The 20123-nt window shown below is 30.6% G+C and overlaps 2 protein-coding genes across 3 annotated transcripts; one reads left to right on the forward strand and one right to left on the reverse strand.

Annotated features, from left to right (window-relative positions):
• Positions 1 to 6405: 6405 nt before the first annotated feature.
• LOC107635792 (protein RALF-like 22) lies at positions 6406 to 7024 on the forward strand. Its single transcript, XM_016339358.2, has one exon. The coding sequence runs from the start codon at positions 6458 to 6460 to the stop codon at positions 6839 to 6841; it is 384 nt and encodes a 127-aa protein (XP_016194844.2). The 5' UTR covers positions 6406 to 6457; the 3' UTR covers positions 6842 to 7024.
• A 7251-nt stretch (positions 7025 to 14275) lies between these two features.
• Positions 14276 to 19609, reverse strand: LOC107638234 (glutamate decarboxylase 4). 2 transcript variants are annotated; one of them, XM_016341392.3, is made up of 7 exons: positions 19254 to 19609; positions 18251 to 18464; positions 17958 to 18158; positions 16858 to 17072; positions 15888 to 16141; positions 15378 to 15430; positions 14276 to 14983 (listed from the first exon to the last, which is right to left on the reverse strand). In XM_016341392.3, the coding sequence occupies exons 1-7, from the start codon at positions 19379 to 19381 to the stop codon at positions 14549 to 14551; spliced, it is 1500 nt and encodes a 499-aa protein (XP_016196878.1). In that variant the 5' UTR covers positions 19382 to 19609; the 3' UTR covers positions 14276 to 14548. The 2 variants fall into 2 exon arrangements, with proteins under 2 accessions (XP_016196878.1, XP_020976101.1); XM_021120442.2 differs by having other exon boundaries at positions 18251 to 18458; positions 19254 to 19501.
• Between the last annotated feature and the right edge of the window lie 514 nt (positions 19610 to 20123).

Consider the following 20123-nt stretch of genomic DNA (forward strand, 5'->3'; position numbering starts at 1 on the left):
TGTTTCTTATTTCCTCCGATCATATCTTCAAATTATATCAGTTCAGCTTTAATTTTAGTTAACCATACAAATCATATTGCTGCTAGGGTTTGCATGACTAAAAAAATTGGTTCTTTTCATTTTAAAAATTTTTAAATGGATGAAAAATAAAAAACTAAAAAAAGTTTTGTAATTAATGTTATGTACTCATTATGTACTCTAATTATAATTAATTACCATTAACATTAAACTAAAAAATAATAATCTAGGTAACAATTATCATTATTATATCGTCATCGTCATTTTCTTTATCGTTATCGTCATTATTATTATCATTATCGTTGAATTTTTGTCATATTAATGACGTCGTTTGATCCAAGATTAATTTGAATGTATTTTTGTTCATAATTCAGTCTTGTTTGTGTGCTTGTTTTCGAACTGAGTTTGCATATCGCAATCATTAAGTAATTTAGTCTAAAAACTAAGAAATTTATATGTACTTGTTATTGTATTTTTGTTCTGATAAATTTTGCATAATTCAAAACTCTTCCTCTTTCTTCTCATCTTCTTCTTCTTCTTCTTTTCATCATCATCTTTTTTTTATTCATCTTTTTTTTTATTTTAAAAAAATATATAAACTATAACTTCTAAACAATAATTTTTTATTTTTCTAAAATTTTATTTTTATTATTAAAAATTTTATACCTTTTTATACCTCTTTTTTTTGTTATTTTTATTATTAAAAATTTAAACTCCGCCTATGTTACACTTGCGGTACATGGCCGGTCCCAAACCCGAATAAAGAAGGAGGGTTGTGTTAGGTCTTCGACAACCAACATAAAAACATAGTCGAACCCCCATGACATGAATCAAAGACATTATTGCACTAAAGCTAGGTCTTTGCCCGAAAGCAACGCGTTGTATGGCTCGAGTACGGTGTCAAATGAGTAAGAGCCGCTACATCGGTGCCCGGATGTAGTGTTAAATGAGCAAGGGTTCCCGCATTTTCGTGAACAGACGAGGGTAAATAAGCTAGTTCACAAAGTAAAAGGTAAAGGTCGGAGCGACAGAAGGTTGAGATTTGGGACATGAAACATAGACACTCTAACAGGAAAGTCCATGGAGGTGGTGGACACCATGACAAGGAGGAAGATTAACATTATGTGCCTACAAGAAACAAAATGGGGTTTCAAACTTTGGTATACAGAAAAGGTGAAGAATAGGAATGGGGTTGGTATTATTGTGGATAAGCAGTGGAAGAAGAACGTAGTGGATGTCAAGAGGGTGAGAGATCGGATCATCTCTATCAAACTTGTGGTGGAGGGAGGTGTTTTTCATGTGATTAGCGCCTATGCATCGCAAGTGGGTTCAGACGAACAACACAAGATAAGGTTTTGGGAGGATCTAGAGAGTTTGGTCCAAAGCATACCTTCGTCAGATAAGATTTTTTTAGGAGGAGATTTAAATGGCCATGTTGGAAGAGAAGTGACTGGGTATGAAAGTATTCACGGAGGCCATAGTTTCGGAGTGATCAATGCCGAGGGTAAAACTATTTTGGACTTTTCCTCAACCTTTGACCTTCTCATCGCAAATACATATTTTAAAAAGAGAGACGAACATCTTATAACTTATAAGAGTGGCATGACAAGCTCTCAAATCGACTTCTTCTTGTTGAGGAGAATCGACCAGAAATTTTGTATTAATTGTAAAATTATCTCGGGGGAGAGTTTGACAACACAACATAGGGTGCTCGTCATGGATTTTCGCGTTGAGCAAAAGTTGAGGAAAAGACATCATACGAAAAATCCAAGGACGAGGTGGTGGCGGATAAAAGGTGACAAACAAAGAAGCTTCCTAAGACGAGTAGGAGAAGAGGCAAAGTGGGATGGGAAAGGAAGCACGGAAGAGATGTGGAGGGAGATGGCAGAAGTTATTAGAAGAACAACAAAAGAAAGCTTTGGTGAATCTAAAGGAATAGAACCAAGAGACAAGGAGTCTTGCTGGTAGAATGCAAGTGTACAAGAAAAGATAAAGATAAAAAGGGAGTGCTTTAAAGAGTGGTCTTTATACCGCAATGCAGATAATTGGGAAAAATATAAGGCGGCTAAAAAAGAGACAAAAGTGGTTGTAAGTGAAGCACGAACAAGAACATATGAGGGTCTCTATCAGTCTTTGGGCACGAAAGAAGGAGAAAAAGGTATATATAGAATCGCAAAGAGCCGTGAAAGAAGAACGAGAGATTTGGATCAGGTTAAGTGCATAAAGGATAAGGATGGAGAGGTGCTGGCTCAAGAGGAGAAGATTAATGAAAGGTGGAAGAGCTACTTCTACGAGTTATTTAATGAAGGACATAAGACTCTTCCGAGCCTTAGTCGGTTATGCATAAGGGAAGAAGATCAAAATTTTGACTACTATCGAAGGATTCGAGACTTCGAGGTAAAAGAGGCTCTAAAGCAGATGAAAAATGGCAGGGCAGTAGGACTTGATAATATCCCAATTGAGGTTTGGAAGGGTCTTGGAGGGAAAGGCATCAACTAGTTAACCAAGTTTTTTAATGAGATTTTAAGGTCAAACAAGATGCCTGATGAGTGGAGAAAAAGCACCTTGGTACCTATATACAAAGTTGCGAAAACTATAGAAGGATCAAACTCATGAGTCATATCATGAAGTTATGGGAAATGGTGATAGAACGGAGGTTGAGAAAAGAGACACAAGTAACAGAGAACCAATTTGGATTTATGCCAGGCAGATCCACCACTGAAGCGATATACCTGTTAAGAAGGATGATGGAGAGGTATCGTAATAATAAAAGGGATCTACATATGGTGTTTATTGATTTGGAAAAAGCGTACGATAGGGTGCCAAGGGAGGTCTTATGGAAGGTTTTAGAAAAGAGGAGAGTAAGGATCGCATATATTCGTGCAATTAAAGACATGTATGATAGGGCCACAACTAGTGTGAAAACTCAAGGTAGTGTGATAGAGGAATTTTCTATTGGTATAGAATTACACCAGGGATTATCCTTAAGCCCATATCTTTTCACATTAGTCTTGGAAGTACTCACAGAGCACATCCAAGAGCCTGTGCCATGGTGCATACTTTTTGCCGATGATATCGTCCTTATGGAAAAATCAAGGGAAGATCTAAATAAGAAGTTGGACTTATGGAGAGAAGCTTTAGAAGTGCAAGACGGAATATATGGAATGTAAGTTCAGTCTGAGAAGGAAAAACCCTAATATAGAGGTGAAGATTGGAGAAAACATCTTACCAAAAGTTAAAAGTTTTAAGTATCTTGGGTGCATCATACATGATAATGGAGAGATTGAACAGGATGTAAATCATAGGATCCAAGCAGGTTGGTCAAAATGGCGGAGTGCATCTGGTTTTATATGCGACAAAAAAGTGCTTTTAAAACTTAAAGGTAAATTCTATCGCACTGCTATAAGACCGACTATGCTTTATGATACGGAGTGTTGGGCAGCCAAAGGGGAGCACGAACATAAGCTGAGTGTGGCAGAGATGAAGATGTTGAGATGGATGAGTGGTCATATGCGATTGGATAAAATAAGGAATGAAGATATAAGAGAGAGAGTTGGAGTAGCACCCATTGTGGAAAAGATGGTTGAATCGCGTCTCAGGTAGTTTGGACATGTGAGAAGAAGATCGACAGAACACCCAGTCAGGAGGGTGGATGAGATGAAAGATGGATAAGGGGTGAAAGGCAGAGGAAGACCTAAGAAGACCATCTATGAGGTGGTCAAACGAGATCTACATGTAAACGGTCTCTTTGTAGACATGATACATGACAGAGCACAATGGCATCGCTTGATTCATGTAGCCGACCCCACCTATTGGGACAAGACTTTGTTATTGTTGTTGTTATTTATTATTAAAAATTTATCAAATATACTCAAAAATGAAGAGTATAACAAAAAAATATATCGGATTCAAAATATTTTATAAGCAATTTGGAAATGATATGATAATACATTTAATCTCCTAGTACCATCAAGACTTATCATGTTAACTAGAATTGTCTTATAAATATGTGACCTAGGACAAAAATAATTCAACAATTCTAAACAAATTATGTATTTCACTATTTCTCTAATTTTGAGTTTTACTCACCAAGTAAAAATTGTTTTTTTTCTTTAAATGCAAAAATCAAAGTCTTATCTTGAATCTTAACATGAATTTATCCTTTTATATATATATATATATATTCAAAAAAGGTATTTGCACTCAAATCTTATAACAAAACCAAACAAATATATTAATTATAATATACAAGAATATAATATTTGAATAAAATTGACTGTCCTTTAAATATAAAGCTTTTCAAACATAGAATAATTGTGACAAAAGGTAATCGTACTGAAAGACCATAAAAAATTAAATTTGATTAGGAACCCTCATTATATAATTAATGGAGTAAAAATATGGATAGACTAAAAAGAATGATGAATTTTAATTTTCACCTTTAAATTAAAGTGTCAATTTGAAAAAAAAAAAAGAAGAATATGTTATTAACTTATAAAGTAGTTAAAGAATAAACAACCATACACACATAAACTATAAATAAAACACTACATATAATATTCACAAAGATATAAAAAAGAATAAAAAAACATTGAAAAACCAAAACAACAAATCTTAGATCTAGAATTTACAGTCATAAATTATAAACCAAACATTTTATATTTAATATTCATAGAAACATAAGAAAGAATTAAGATAATTATTAAAAATATAAAATAAAACATTATGATTATTAATAAATATCATCATAAATAATAAACTTGGGTTAACATATTTAGTTATTTAATACATAATACTTTTCAAAAATTAGAAAGAGAATAGAGATGGAAGCATAAAAGATAAATAAATAAATAAATAAAAATATAAGTCCAACAAGAAATATAAATAATTGTTATGTGTATATAAAAATTACTTATTAAAATATAAAATTATATATATTAAAAATAAATAAAATTATATATATTAAATATATAATAATAAATTTTAATATACAAATAGTTTTTTTAATAAATAAATCAACAAGTATTGTGCATGAAGTCATCAACTTAACCATATTGATATTTTTTTAATTTTTTAATGAATGATAAGAGCAACAGAAGACTTGCGAAGTAAGATTCATAGATCAATCATCCATACCAAAAAGAATGCCAACCACCCAAAATAGTTAAATGATTAAATTTATCTTATGATATTTTTTAATAAGTCATTTTAGCGCATTAGTTAAAAACATAAAGATAAATCACTTTTACCATATGTAATATTTTCTCTTATTTTATAAAAATTTAGTAAATTTATCATTGGTCAATTTACGAAACACAGGAACGAGATAAATAATTAAATGTTTTACCGTGAAAATGAGATAAAAATACACGTATATTATTTATAATTATGCTCATTGTAAATTAGGTAATAGATAATAGATATAACGAAGAAAAAAAAACACCTATTTCATTTTAGTCGAGATGGGTACCAATATATATATATATATATATATATAATTTCTCTTGTTTCCTATACAAATAAAATACATGTATATCTATTTTTTATTTTCTATAAATGAAATAATTAATATTATGTAAATTAATAAATATTACCTAAGCAGTAAATAATGTATTTCGATAATAAATATTTAATTTATGAGTTTTATTAATATGTATTTTAAAGACACATGATAAAATTATTAATTAAAAAAACTTATAAAAAAAGTGATAAAATTTAAATTCTTAATGTATTTGTTTGTATTTATTAAAATAAATTATTTAAAATTTTCTATTATTAACAATATTAATTTGTCTTTAAAATAAGAATTTATCTATTTTATGTTCTAAAGACATATATTAAAATTGTAAATTAAGAAAATTTTTATTTGGAAATACAAAAAATTTAAATTTTTAATATATTTGTTTTGTATTTACTAAATGAAAACATTTTAGAACCTTTCACTAATGATAAATTTATCATGTGTCCTTAAAAAATATATTAGCTAAATCCTTAAAATAATTGTTAGTTAAATTCTTAATTTATTTATTTAAATTTTTTCCCTTAAAATTGGTGTGTCCTAAACTCCTAATTAGTATTTGGGAATTGATAAGAGTAATCATTTTGTTTTATTTGGTGGGTTGTTGACACATGATGGCACTAAGTAATGATGTATGCTAAGTGTATACTAAAATCAGTTATCAAAATTAACTACTAATATAAAATATATGTTGAAATATAAATATATATTAAAAATAAATTAAATTACACATATATTTATACACAAATATATTGACGATTGATTTTAGTGGCTGATTTTAGTGTGCGAATAGCATTTTTGCTAAATAACATATAAGTTGACTTTTTTGCCCCTCTATCCCAACCAAATTTATTACCATCCAACAACCAAACCCTTTCTTTGTATCTCACTTTCACAAATCCAACAACACACATCATCAAAATGTCCCAACCCAGATTCACTTCAATGACACTTGTTGTTCTTGTTCTTCTTGTTCTGTTCTCCCACACCCATTCCCTCTCTTCATCTTCTATGGACCTCAACACAAGTGATCTGAATGCGGTTTCCAGAAGGGTATGCAGAAAGAGCATTGTAGAGTGTTTGGCTGAGAATGAAATGATGGATTCAGAGAGTAACAGAAGAATCCTTGCAATGCAGCAGCAAAAGAGGTACATAAGCTATGACACATTGAAAAGAGACATGGTTCCTTGTGATAGAGCTGGTGCTTCTTACTACAATTGTCATGCAAGGCAAGCAAACCCTTATAATAGAGGATGTGAAGTTATTACTGCTTGTGCTAGAGGTGTTCAAGCATCCCACAATTGAAATTTCATATATAGGGATTCACAGTTTCATATACAAGTTCTAAATTCACAAATATTTTGGATAGGAAAGGGAATAGGATGCTTAGGAATGTGACCCATGTGGGCTTTACCCTTTTTTTTTATCATTTCCTTCTAGTTAATATCATAATTTTATATATATATATATATATTTTAAATTTAATTATATGTATGTGGCTAGATAATCTATGAAAATATCTAAATGTTCCTTTTTTTTGTCCTTTTTCCAGAAAATCTATGCTTATGTGACATTTTTCTTGACATTTTGATGTCTGCTATTAAAGAGTATGATGGAAATTTGGAGTTACAATTGACATCACTTTGTTAGAAAGCAAGAACAGAATCTTAAAATGTTATATGATATCCCATTTGCCAGATGATCATAATGCTAATATTCATGGGAATTAGTTGCAGCATTTTAACTTCTTGAACTTGTCCTCATAACCTATTTTTTTAGAGAGAAAATATGGTGTCTGAAAAATTACTTTCAAGAAACTAGGTCCATTATCTTTATTTATTCATATTGTCTTATGCAGAAGACAGCTAATAATACCAGAATTTGAGTGCAATGAAAAGTCTATTTCTTCATATGGTTGGTATTGAAAACAATCTCTTGTTGGCTCTTTTTGGTGTATACATCAAATGCCGTGGGTTTATTTTCTCAATCTAGCGGATTCAGAAAGATTAGAGTAGTTTGATCCATAAGGAAAACCAAATTTTATCTTAGTATATGGTTATTTTCTGAAACATGTCTGGACATATCACTCAACACAATATATAAATTCGATCTCTTAGGCTGTGTTTGGAAAGGAGATTGAAATTGAGAGACAAAGACGGAGAAACAGAGACCGAGAGATAGAGACTAAATTAAGTCTCTGTATTGTGTGTTTGGTGTAAAATGTACTAGACTGAGTTATGTCTAAGTATCGTATTTGGTTTAAGATAAATATGAAGATTAAGGAGTAGATTTAGAATTTAAAAAATTACATGAGAGTATTTTTGGAAAGAAATGTTGAAATTTCAATCTCTAATCCTAGAAATTTCAGTCCCTTTTGTCTCCACCTTTTGGAAGTACTGAAAAAACTGAAATTTTGTATCTCGGAACTGAAATTTTAGTTCCAGTTTATAACCACCAAATACAATACTGAGTCCTAGTCCTTCAGTCTTAATTCTAGTCTCTAAAAATAAATACTACTTAAGTTGTATTTGGATACTGTCTCTAAGATAAAAATGACAGTAGATACAGAATTTTTTTGTTGTAGAGATACTGATAGAGAAACAAATTTTTCTTTCCTTCCCAGAAACCGAAAAATACAAGTCTTGGTGTTTTCTATATCTGTATTCTTGTCAAAGAGATAGAATTCAAAGGCAACCTTATTGATCTTACTTTTATGTGATTTATATTACCAGCTTCTGCAGGTCTTAAATTTCAACTGCTGTTTTATTTCTTCTTTTCAATGTTGTATTTGTGAATCAGAAGTTGAGTGGGGTGGTAGGCATCTTGTAATTCAATAACTTAAGAGTATTAATTACACATCTAGAGTGAAAATGTGTAGCATACTGCATCTTGGAATATGTCATACCACTTTTTCAGTATGTTTGAGTGAATTGTAACCTTACAAGCAAAGAATAAGGGAAGAAATCATAGATCATATTAAAATCCACAAAGTAATATTCTCTGTTTTTTTTTTTTTTTTTTCTTTCTTTTGAAGTACTGTTTTAGTCCCGAACATTTAGATTAAGTCCTAATTCTGAGTCTAATGTTTAACATATCCTATTTTTATCCTAAACGTCTTATTTTGTCCTATTTGAGTTATCTGGTCAAAATTAAACTTTTTTTTCCCCAAAAAATACTCTAAGAAAAAGTTTTAATTTTGACCAAAAGACAAAAATAGAACGAATTAAAATATTTGAAATATGAGAAACTAAAATAATACTATACCCAAATTCAACGTATTTGGATATATTGATTTAAGAATGTGAAGTTAATAATGACAAATTCAATGTTTCTGAAAATGAAGTTCCTTTTTGTTGTATAATTATTTCAGAATATAATTACTATATCGCCCCTCCTTCTTTCTGTGACTTTAGAGCAAATTTGGATAGGCTATTTGAAACTGTGTCTAGGATTGCTTTTTAGGTTTCCAATTAGGTACAACCTTCTCAATCATTGCCGTGGAAATTGAAAGGAAGAAGCTTCCTTTCATTCATGTTCAATTCAGCTTTTTAGCTTATTTTAACTGCATTACATAGTTCTGGTTAAAAAAGCATATGGTAATTCCATTGTATCATCTTTTTATCTTGCATCTTTTGTTATTTTTTTTTTAAAACAAATAACTCAACACAATACAATGGAGCAGTCAAATAAAAATAAAACAATCAAATTAAAATAAACAAGTAACATTAAAGGTAACCCCTTTGTCATCTCTGGCATTGCCATCAACAACTAAAAGGGTCCACACCTCTCCACTAGTTGTGGCTCAACATAGTCATGTGAGTGATTTCTTCAACACCTCTACTTTTATTCTGAAATATCCTTCTATTTCTCTCCAACCAGATGTTCCAAACAATCGCACAGAAGCATCTCAATCGTTGCTCTCTATCCTCCCTCCTCCTTGGCCCCTCTGTCCAACAAAAAAAGTGTTCTCTCATTGACCCTGAAATAATAGACTATTGTTGGCCAACCATCAATAACCAAGCACTTCACACCTGCCAAGCAAATTCACAACATAGAAACAAGTGGTGCACATGTTCCGCATATTTATTACATAGAACACAGACGTTATCGTCCTGGCTAATGACCCCTAACCGGCTCAACCATTCTTTTTGTATTCACCCTTCCTAGCAGAACAAACCAAGCAAACAGTTCTACTCTAGGTGGAACTAACCCTTTTAAGATGGTCTTTGTGAAGCTATAGCTTGTCACCTCCTCCGGGAGTATCGCCTCCTGCAAAATTTGAACAAATGAGTTTGTTGAATAAACTCCTTACCTGTCATATTTCCAGACTACCATATCCTCTCTGTTAGCTACTAGTTGCACAAGTCTTAATGCCTCATCTAATTGACCCAGTAGTCCCAACTCCCATTAAAAGAGCTCTCTCCTCCATTGAAAGTTCCAAATCCAGTCTAACCCGTCCCAAAACCCACAATTCCCTATAACAGATTCACATTGGTTTGAAACAGAGAAAAGCCTGAGAAATCACTCTTTTAGAGGTCCACAATGCAACCAAATATCTTCCCAAAATCGCGTACGCCGCCCATCACCAATCTCCATAGACAAGCCTGTAACCATCTTATCCCTTATATGGTCATTCGTTATTTGTAGTTGGCAGATATCCTTCCACGGTCCTCTTCTAGTAGGTAGCACTTGAGTTGACAGTAGCTCATGAGGATTCATATTATAGCAGGAACAAATCACATTCTTCCACAACGGGCAATCCTCCTTAGCAAACCGCTACCACCACTTAAACAACATAGCTGTGTTACGAACCATAGCATTCCCAACTCTCAATCCGCCTAATTTTTTTGGAGCTTGCACCACTTCCCATCTTATTAATGCCATTGCATTACTACCAACATCTTTTGTTATTGTGTAAAGTTATGTACATAACAGGTCAACATAGTGGTGTAGATTTTCATAAAAAGATTGTGTTTAACTTTAATAGCTGTGAGACACGATACAAATATAGAGAGAATATTTTATGTCTCCACTTCTTTGAATGACAAAAGATACAAAATATTTTGCATACTTGTCTATAGTTCTAAGTTTAAACTCAAGTTTGATTCACAAAAATTAAGTTTGGTTTGTGATTCGATTTATTAGCAATCTAGTCTATTTATAAAGCTTATGTTCGTCTCACAAAAAAACTTATTAATTAGTTGGCTCAAATTTACAAGTTGACTCAAACAACATAAATGTAATATATAATTCTATAAAAATAAATTATAATTTATATATAAGAAAAACTATAAAATTCATAATATATTAATATAAAATTCATAATAAATAATAATTCTTGTCTCAATTGCACGAACTACTGATTCTTTGTTATTTGAAACAGTAAAAAGTCTAAGATAAGAGTCTATCAACTTTTCACATTGTTATCATGTATCCTCCAAGAATTTATCTCTATGTCCAACCTATTAACCATCTTTAAACTTACATTTTGCTCTTTTATTTGCAATTGATATATATCTCTCAAGATTTAAATTATTACATAAGTACATAATCTTTTTTCATAAAGGACAATTTTCTTTTAAAAATCTCTACCACTAGTTAAACAGTAAAGTAGTATTTCAAATTACTACATCACTGATCAAAGAAGGAATAATTGTTCAGCAATGCAAGTTCCGGGAATAATTTCCGATTATTTACTCAAATATCTGTTACCTAAGTTAAGCTTGGTTACATATGGGATCTTCATCAAAGTCGCATTAGATTAGTGGTAGGGACGTAAGTTAGGAACAACAACCAACATATATATATATGGTGTGCCAAACAATGTTCACACTATAATAAGCCATCTAGGTTAGTTTTATGCTAAAATGTTCCGAGGTCGGCTGTGTAGCACTAACTTTTTTTTTTCCCCTTATAATAATGTACAAATAACAAATTATTAATTAGCAACCAAAGTGAAGTTGGTACGGTTGAACCATGTTTCACAGTTTCAGCGGTTAAATTTTCTGTGTGTCGTATTTAAGTTTAGATAGGCCGTCAAAATGGACTAAATTCATTGAATCAGTCCGTTTATCTATTTAAATGGGTAGATTTTGTCTCTAAAATTAAACTTATTTAAATTTTGGAATAAACGGACTGAGTCTGATTAACCCGAAAAAATGGACGGGTTAAATTGGTTAGCCCGTAGACTAAACGGGTGATCCGTTTAAATTTTTTCTTTTTTAAAATAGTACTTTTAACTGATATTTCTTTCGATCCGACCCGAAAATTCGACAAATTAACTAAAAATATTGTTTGTTTAATATTTTTGACTTAAAAGTGATATTTTTTGTCAAAATATTTTTTTAAAAATAAAATAAAAGGATAAACGGACTGGTCCGTTTAATCCATCGGGCTAACCATAAATAATCCGGACTAAAAAATTATGACTCGCGAATAAAATAGATTTAAACGGTTTAACCCATTTAACCCACAAACTTCATGGGCCGGACCTAAATGTTATGGACTAGCCCGTTTGACAGCCCTAAGTTTGAATTCTCATGTTTGATTCTATTCTTCTCCTCTAAATACTTACAATTTTTGTATTATTTTTGTCGAGAAACAACGTTGGAATGGATTATTCTCAATTTTTTTATGAAGTAATATTATCAACTATGATCTCTCGTCGTACACCTTTTAAAAAGATCTATTTCTCAATTATATATATATAAACTCTCATATTTAATTTTGTACCGAAATGTACCTGAAACAGACTATATGTATAAATGAGTTTGGTAAATAGGTTGGAAATGGCTAATAATTTACATTCTTGTAGTAAATGGCTAATAATTTCAAAATTGTGGTATCTTTTTTTTTTTTCCATTCAATGTTCTTCCTCCAATGTTTTGGTCTAAAACCTAACAACAGTGACTTTGCTGCTTAGATTTTAGTGCAAAACAGAATTTTGGCACCATTCTATTATAAAGATAAAGTCCTCTAATGGAAACTGCGATGATGATCACTTGACAAATCCAAGCACACTATTGGTAATGATAAGAACTAATAAGTAATAACTACTTTTTAAGCCCTTCCATCAATCCAAGTTATGGGCTGGGAGCACAAATGAAACATTCATCAATGATTCATCCCATCTTTGATAATGTCAATATAAAACTGGACCCACCCACCTTCTCAAACTTTAATTTTTCAACACCAACATAACCGGACGTTCAACTTCAAAAAAATAAAAAAATTAAAATTAGTATTGACTAAAACTTTTCACGCATAAAAGAGTTAACATTTAATTTATATTTGGGAAAGTATGAGGAGCTAATGGAATATTTGTATAATAGAGGATTAGGGAGTATTAGAGATATAATCATTAGTGTTACCTCTTGTCATCAGCTAAAATTTTTGGGATGAGTGGTATCATGACATGGTATTAGAGCTCTAAGTTTTTGGGATGATTATTCTAGATAATATGGAAGATGTTCATTTTGTAAAAATGAAGTCACCAATAAAAAATAATGGAAAAAGCAAAGAGGGGCTAAAATTTTTTACATATGGATAATTTTAGTATAAAATACGAAAATATTTGATCATTTTAATATTTTACATTACTATAATAATAGTTTGTAAAAAAATATTATTTTGATTATTAAAGACAAAATGTCATTGACATTTTATAAAACTTGTTAAGAAGGTACTAATCAAGAGCCTTAGCTAAGTTAGCCTGAGAGAAGATAATAACAAACATATACTTTAGCGATGATAGAAGGAATCGTTGTTGTGATATATATAAAGGACTCCAATACTCAACATCCAAGATATAGATATAAGGATTAAAATTAGATGATATATCTAGGGTGTATGTCATGCATGATCTTTATTTATAATGTTTGATAGAAAAATTTTTAAAAAAGAAAAATATAAGTAGATTCATTTTGGTTTTAGATAAAATCTTGTACAAATATATAGTCCATCCCTCCAAAAGAAGTGTTCTTGAGTTGCCCATCATCGCCTTAAACGTAGTTTGGGAGTTGATGATAACAGAACTATTAGTGGAGTATTGGCAAAGGTTTTAGGCCAGCTTAGAGCAAAGTTTAGCTGGGTATAGACTCTGTTGGTGATAGCAATGTTATTAATCCGTGTTAAGGTTATTCCCCTGCAGCTGAGGCCTTAGTTCAATGGTAATTTATATGCTTTTTAATACGTTGTATTCGGGTTCGAATTTTAGTGTATGCACTAAGTATTGAAAAGGAACATTTTAATGTTGTGTGAGTGAGGATGACTTGTCATGTCACGTATCACATGGATATGATATGTTATAATGCCACCTGTCACAATGTTAATGTATTTCTGAAGAGCTTATATATATACAATGTTGGTGTTTACACTTTTTTTCATGGAAACTTGAGTTTAAGTATTGAGTTTAAGTATCATTATTTCGTAAGAAAAAGAAAAGAGTGAATACCTCATCCGGCCCCTAACAACAATTACTTCGAAAGAATAACGATGTCTCTAAGAAAAAAAAATATTCAATCCAATCTCTAATCTTTTTTTTGGGATGGATTAAGTCCTGTGCAAAAAAAAAATAACATTGACTTTTTTTTTGCACAGGAGCCTCATTGTCCTTTCGAGGTAATTGTCAGGAGTTGGGTTGAATTTTTTTTTTTATCAATGACCTTGTTGTCTTTTGAAATAATTGTCAGAGGTTATTTTGGATTTTTTCTCAAAAAAGAAAACAGATAAGTAGCAATGAACAACTTGAATCATCTAAATACTAAGAAGTAAATATCAATTTTCTTCATTTACTTGTACAATTTAGAATCGTATATCGATTTTCTTCATTTACATAATTTGGGGGGGGGGGGGGACAATAAATAAATCATATTGATTTTAACACTTGTTAAAAATACAAATAAATAAATTGAATATGGTTAACTAAAGCTCTATCTAACATGATTAAAATAAAAAGAATTCTAGTTAAGCCTTTGGGTTATGTACGTAAGTGAGATGGCTAATTAATCTTCCCTATGCTGCCAAGACTTTGTGATGCTTGTTGGATTCTCGGACAATGATTTTCCTCTTTGCAATGTCTTTCTTAATTTTGGTCACTTTTGGTGTGTACTTGGGACCAAGCTTCCCAAGTTCTTGCAACACATTTTCTATGTCCAGCACGAGTTTTTCGGCCATCTCGCGCGAAAACTCGGCTCTAACCACCGCGCGGAGCACATTGACATGCTCCGCACCGGACGGCATTGGATAAGCCGGCACAACCCAACCGTGGAGGCGGCGTAGCATCTCCGATATCTTGAACTCGTCACCATGGCTTGTGTCCTTAAGAGAAAAGGCTACCAAAGGAACACCATTGTCCTTTGAGAGTATGTTAAAGCACCCTGTTTTCTCCAATCCTTGTTTCACCACCATTGCATTTTCTTTGCACTTTTCCATTACTCTTTGGTATCCCTAGTGAATCAAAGATGCAACCATCATCAGAAACAAGATCATTCATGTAAATTGTATAAAAATAATTAGAGAAAAGGACAAATAGGTCCCTAACCTTTTGTTCCGCGGACATTTTCGTTCCTGGCCATTGAAAAATACTTTTAAGTTCCTGACCTTCATAAAACTTGGACGGATTAGTCCCTGACGGAGGCATTTGGACGGATCAGTCCCTGACAGAGGCATTTGGATGGAGGGACTGATCTGTCCAAGTTTTGTGAAGGTCAGGGACTTAAAAGTATTTTTCAATGGTTAAGGACAAAAATATCTGCAAAACAAAAAGTTAGGGACCTATTTATCTTTTTCTTAAATAATTAAAATATTTCAAATATAAAGTGATAGAATTCTATCTAATTACCTCTCTGCCAAGGTGAACTAGTTGATAATATTGTGCAATAATCTGACTAGACCCTGCATTTAACAAGTCAATTTTAGAGCTGAAACACAAAAATATTTTTGGTAAAAAAACATGCTAAAAGGGTTTAAGTTATTTTGGATTAGATTACAAAAATATATACAAGATATTTTAACCTTTGTTTTATGATGAGTACACCCAATGTTCAAAACTATATACTTTACTAACTTAATCCTAACCTTCTCACCTTTTTTTTTTTAATCTTTTAAAGAAATAGTTTTACACGTGCATCAATTATGTAACGTCACATTAGCAAAAAAAATATCTTTTACATTGACTGCGTGAATAACATTCGAAAGAACAGATGTAATTAAATGACTGCGTAAAAACACTTTAATTATTGGTACATCAAAATTAAACTCTCATTTGAAATAATATTAGTGTACATTTTGTCAATTTTAGACCACAATAAGGTAATAGAAATGTATATATTGTGAAATAAATAATAATCACCTTTAGAAAAATTAAGGGTAAAGGTGGGTTGGTCTGCTCCAAGGTAATTAATATTGAAGATAAGCTCTTGAGGCAAGTCCTCTTGACTTCTCCAAATAACCCAACCAATGCCTGCATAAACAAGACCATACTTGTGGCCACTAACATTTATGCTCTTCACCAATGGAAGCCTGAAATCCCATTCTAGCTCTGGATAAAGAAAAGGAGCAACAAACCCACCACTTGCTGCATCAACATGAATCGGTGTATCCCATCTATAATAATGTCACAAGTCAAAGGAGGCCAAAACATTAGTTTACATATTAAAATATAAAATAAGTTAACTCAGATAGATAAAGACGCTGAAAAAGTCTTTTTATAAAGATATTTTTTAATAATTAAAATTTAATACATATAATCGATTAAATCGTGTTATTTTTGTCAAAATTAGGCTAGACAAATTGATTTGACCGAAAAATGATGAATCAAATCTTGAACTGGTCTAAATTAATATTATTTTTTATAAAAAATGACTACAATACCCTATTATAAAAAATAATTAAAATACTTCTATTATATATATTAATTTTGAACATCCTAAATTTTAGTCCTTTATTTTTCTATCGTAGGGTTAAGATTTAGAATTTTTAAAATTAATATATATATATAATAAAAGTATTTTAATCATTTTCTATAATAAAGATATTATACTCATTTTTTATAAAAGAATAATATTAATTTAGACCAGTTCAAGATTTGATTCACCATTTTTTTTTGTTAAATCAATTTGTCTAACCTAATTTTGACAAAAATAACATAATTTAATCGATTATATACGTTAAATTTTAATTACTGAAAAACATTTAAAAAAAAGACGTTTTAGACGTCTTTATCTAAATGATTCCTTTATATAAAAATACATAATAATTGATTTTTTGTGTACGCGTAATATTTTTGAGTTATAAGAATTAGTTATTGCTGTATTACTCACCCATTTTTCTTGTTTTGTTGTAGTAAGAGGTCGTTAAGCAACTTGACATCTTCAAATTCGCCATTATAAGTTGAACCCAAGATTGCAGCCACACAGATAGTGTTCTCATCAACCATTTCAATGGCTTTAGCAGGGTCCATCACATAATACCCTTCTCCAACATCCACTTTTCTCAACTCTACATCGAAATACATTGCAAATTTCTCCCAACATACCTGCATAATATTTATTTATTTAAGCAATATGCATATAAGTAAAAGAGAAACAGTTGCCATTAAATAATTTCCTGCTCCATTTTTTACAATGAGCCTTTGAAAAAACGTGTGCTTTTTTGTTGGCTTAAGATATCACCTAGTTAATATTTTATAGACTTCAATTACACTTTTTTTTTTCAAATTTTAACTAGATATATAGTTTAGCAATATATATATATATATATATATATATATTGAATTACGAAATGATCACATTTTCACATTTATGGTAAAACTTTATAATCAACAGTATTATTAACCAAAACTTTATAAACGATATAAATCAAATTAAATTTACATTTATAATTAAAATACGACTATAACCATGCTTTTTATATATGTACAAAAAATCAGTAATCAAATTATTCACCCATACAAAATACATATTGAAATATAAAATCTATATTAAAGATAAGTTAAATACCACATATATTTACACAAAAACATAGTAATTAATTTGGTGGCTAGTTTTTTTATGTGCATATAGTATTTTTGAAACTAAAATAAAGTATAACAAATAGTGGTGACATATTTTTTTGTCCTGATTAAAATTTGATCATTTTGTTAAAAGATATAAAAAATATATATAAATATACACAAATATATATAGAGTTTAAATTTTGATATAATGTCAAATGTAAAGTAATTTTATACGTGTATTCAATTACGTAATACCACATCAACAAAAATAACTACCTTTAATATTGACTGCGTAAATGTTCATCCAAAAGAACGGATGTAATTGTACGATTATATAAAACGTTTTATACTATCAGACATCAAAATTAATCTCTCATAAATATTGAATAATTAATTTTTTTTTTGTCATGGGCGAATAATTAATACCTGGACATTGGCACCAGTGACAATGTTGGGCTTATGATAGGGCTTGCCTTGGGCCTTGAGCTTGTTCTGCCATTTTTTCTTGAATGCAAGGCCCGCCAGCATTATGGCCTCTGAAGATCCAACAGTTCCTGTTCCAATTGCGTTCTCATTTTCTCCAATTTCAGCGTTGAACAAACGTGCTATCATGTTCACACATCTATTCTGTATGCAAAAATTACAACTACTTTTAAAACACAAATTAAAATTACATAAACAAAGATTTTAATGAGAAGATTATAGATCAAGTTCAGTACGTGAAGTTGAGTGGTGGCAGGGTACTCGTCCATGTTAACATAGTTCTTGTTGAAGGATTCCATCATGAGTATGTTACATTCTTCCTCCATTGACGTGGTCACAAAGGAAGCCAAGTTCATCTTTGGCTTTGCATCAAGTTTCAGCTCCTCCCTTATCTTCTCGTAAGCCGTCTTCTTCGCCATTGATTTCTGCGGCATCTCATTAAAGCTGCATCTGCCACCAAATATTTATTTTTATTACATATATAATTAGAATTTAATTTTGATGCACTATAACCGTAAAGTATGCATCTAATTAAATAACATCACATCAATAAAAAATAACTATATTTTATATTAATTGCATAAATAGTAATCCAAAATAATAAATGTAATTGTACGACCGTGTTAATCATGAAACCAAAAATAAAAAAAATAAAACAGAAATTAAACCAGAGAATAGGGGTGTAAGTTATCGAACCGGATCAAAATTTACAACAACTGAATAGAAAATGAAAAAAAAATCAGTTTTTTGGTTTTTTTGAATTAAACCGATCGGTTTGATTCGATTTTCAGTTAGTTTGCCAGAAACCGAATCAAACCAAATCGAACTGAAGAAATGACTTAGTAATGCATTAAAATGGAAATTTTAAATTTAACAAATGTGTTTGTTTTATGTTTAGTTGTTAGAATGAGTTGAAATTTTATTGAATTTAAATGTAATGTAATGTTATTTCAGTTTATTAATTGTTTTAAACATCATTTTATTGGGATTAATTTTCTATTAATTAGAATTTAAAAACCGAAAAAACCGACCAAACTAAATCGCTTTTGATTCGGTTCAGTTCGATTCGGTTATTGCACAAACAACAAACAGATTGATTGGTACTCTAAAAATCGAACAGATCAATTCGGTTGATTTTTAGTCTAAAATCGAACCCATAACACCCTTACCGGGAAAGATGCATGATGAAAATTAACATAAATAATAATAATTAAAAATAAAAAGAAATCATATATATACCTGGGAAGAAACGCCCTGGCATGGCGAGAAGGGTGGTTATTAGAGTGAAGAAAGAGATCAGATTGAGAAGCTGGTTTTGGAACAACCGCTGTGGAATATGTTGCTGATTTTAGAACCGAAAAATTCATAGAGAGTGAGAATAAAGAAAAGAAAAAAGATGTTATATTGATATGGTGGTGGTTGTTTCTGTTTTAGCGAGGAAAATTTTTTGGTAAGAAGAACAAACATGTGTTATTTATATACTACTTAGTGATGAGAAGGTAGGGATTGTATTTGACTTTGAAATTTCTGTTTGACTTGTTTTAGATTAGAAAGAAGCAAGCTTAATTTGAAAAAACGAAAGCTTATTATTATCATTCTTTGAATTAAATATTTTAAGATTATTTAAGAATTGTTATTACTTATTAGCGCGTTTCTTACACCCTGTTTGTTGGACAACGGCACGCCATTGGTAGCAGTAAATTTACTAGTTCTTCTCAGAGTTCTGGTCAAATTTAACTTTTAGGTTACTTCTTTAATTTGTACCTATTAGAATATATTTAAAATACTATATATTAATATAGTATTTAGATATTTTGGTATTGGTTTTGTGTTTATTTTATTTTTGTCCAGCAGTTTAAGGTATTTTCTAGTTTTAAACACTAATTTATCGCAGGTTTGAGTTCTATTTAAGAGTCGGCTGAATAAATTATTACATATACAAAACAAGATTCAAATTCTTAACACTTGTTTAAGTGGACGAGTGAATTGATTATTCGACTAACATAAATTGATTTAATTTTATGTTTATTAGTTTGATATTTTTGGTTTATAAATAAGCACTTTTTATTATTCATTCAAACAACAGTTTTTAAACATTAGTTTTATTCA

The sequence above is a fragment of the Arachis ipaensis genome, chromosome B4 (genome assembly GCF_059453495.1).
Source record: "Arachis ipaensis isolate K30076 ecotype BB chromosome B4, ASM5945349v1, whole genome shotgun sequence".
In the NCBI taxonomy this organism is placed as follows: domain Eukaryota; kingdom Viridiplantae; phylum Streptophyta; class Magnoliopsida; order Fabales; family Fabaceae; genus Arachis; species Arachis ipaensis.

Coding starts and splice junctions, on each gene's coding strand:
- LOC107635792 (XM_016339358.2), top strand. CDS start 6,458: ATGTCCCAACCCAGATTCACTTCAATGACACTTGTTGTTCTTGTTCTT.
- LOC107638234 (XM_016341392.3), bottom strand. CDS start 19,381: ATGAATTTTTCGGTTCTAAAATCAGCAACATATTCCACAGCGGTTGTT. Junction 18,159..18,250: donor CTGCCACCACTCAACTTCAC/GTACTGAACTTG, acceptor TTTTGCATACAG/AATAGATGTGTGAACATGAT. Junction 14,984..15,377: donor TAGTTCACCTTGGCAGAGAG/GTAATTAGATAG, acceptor TTGATTCACTAG/GGATACCAAAGAGTAATGGA.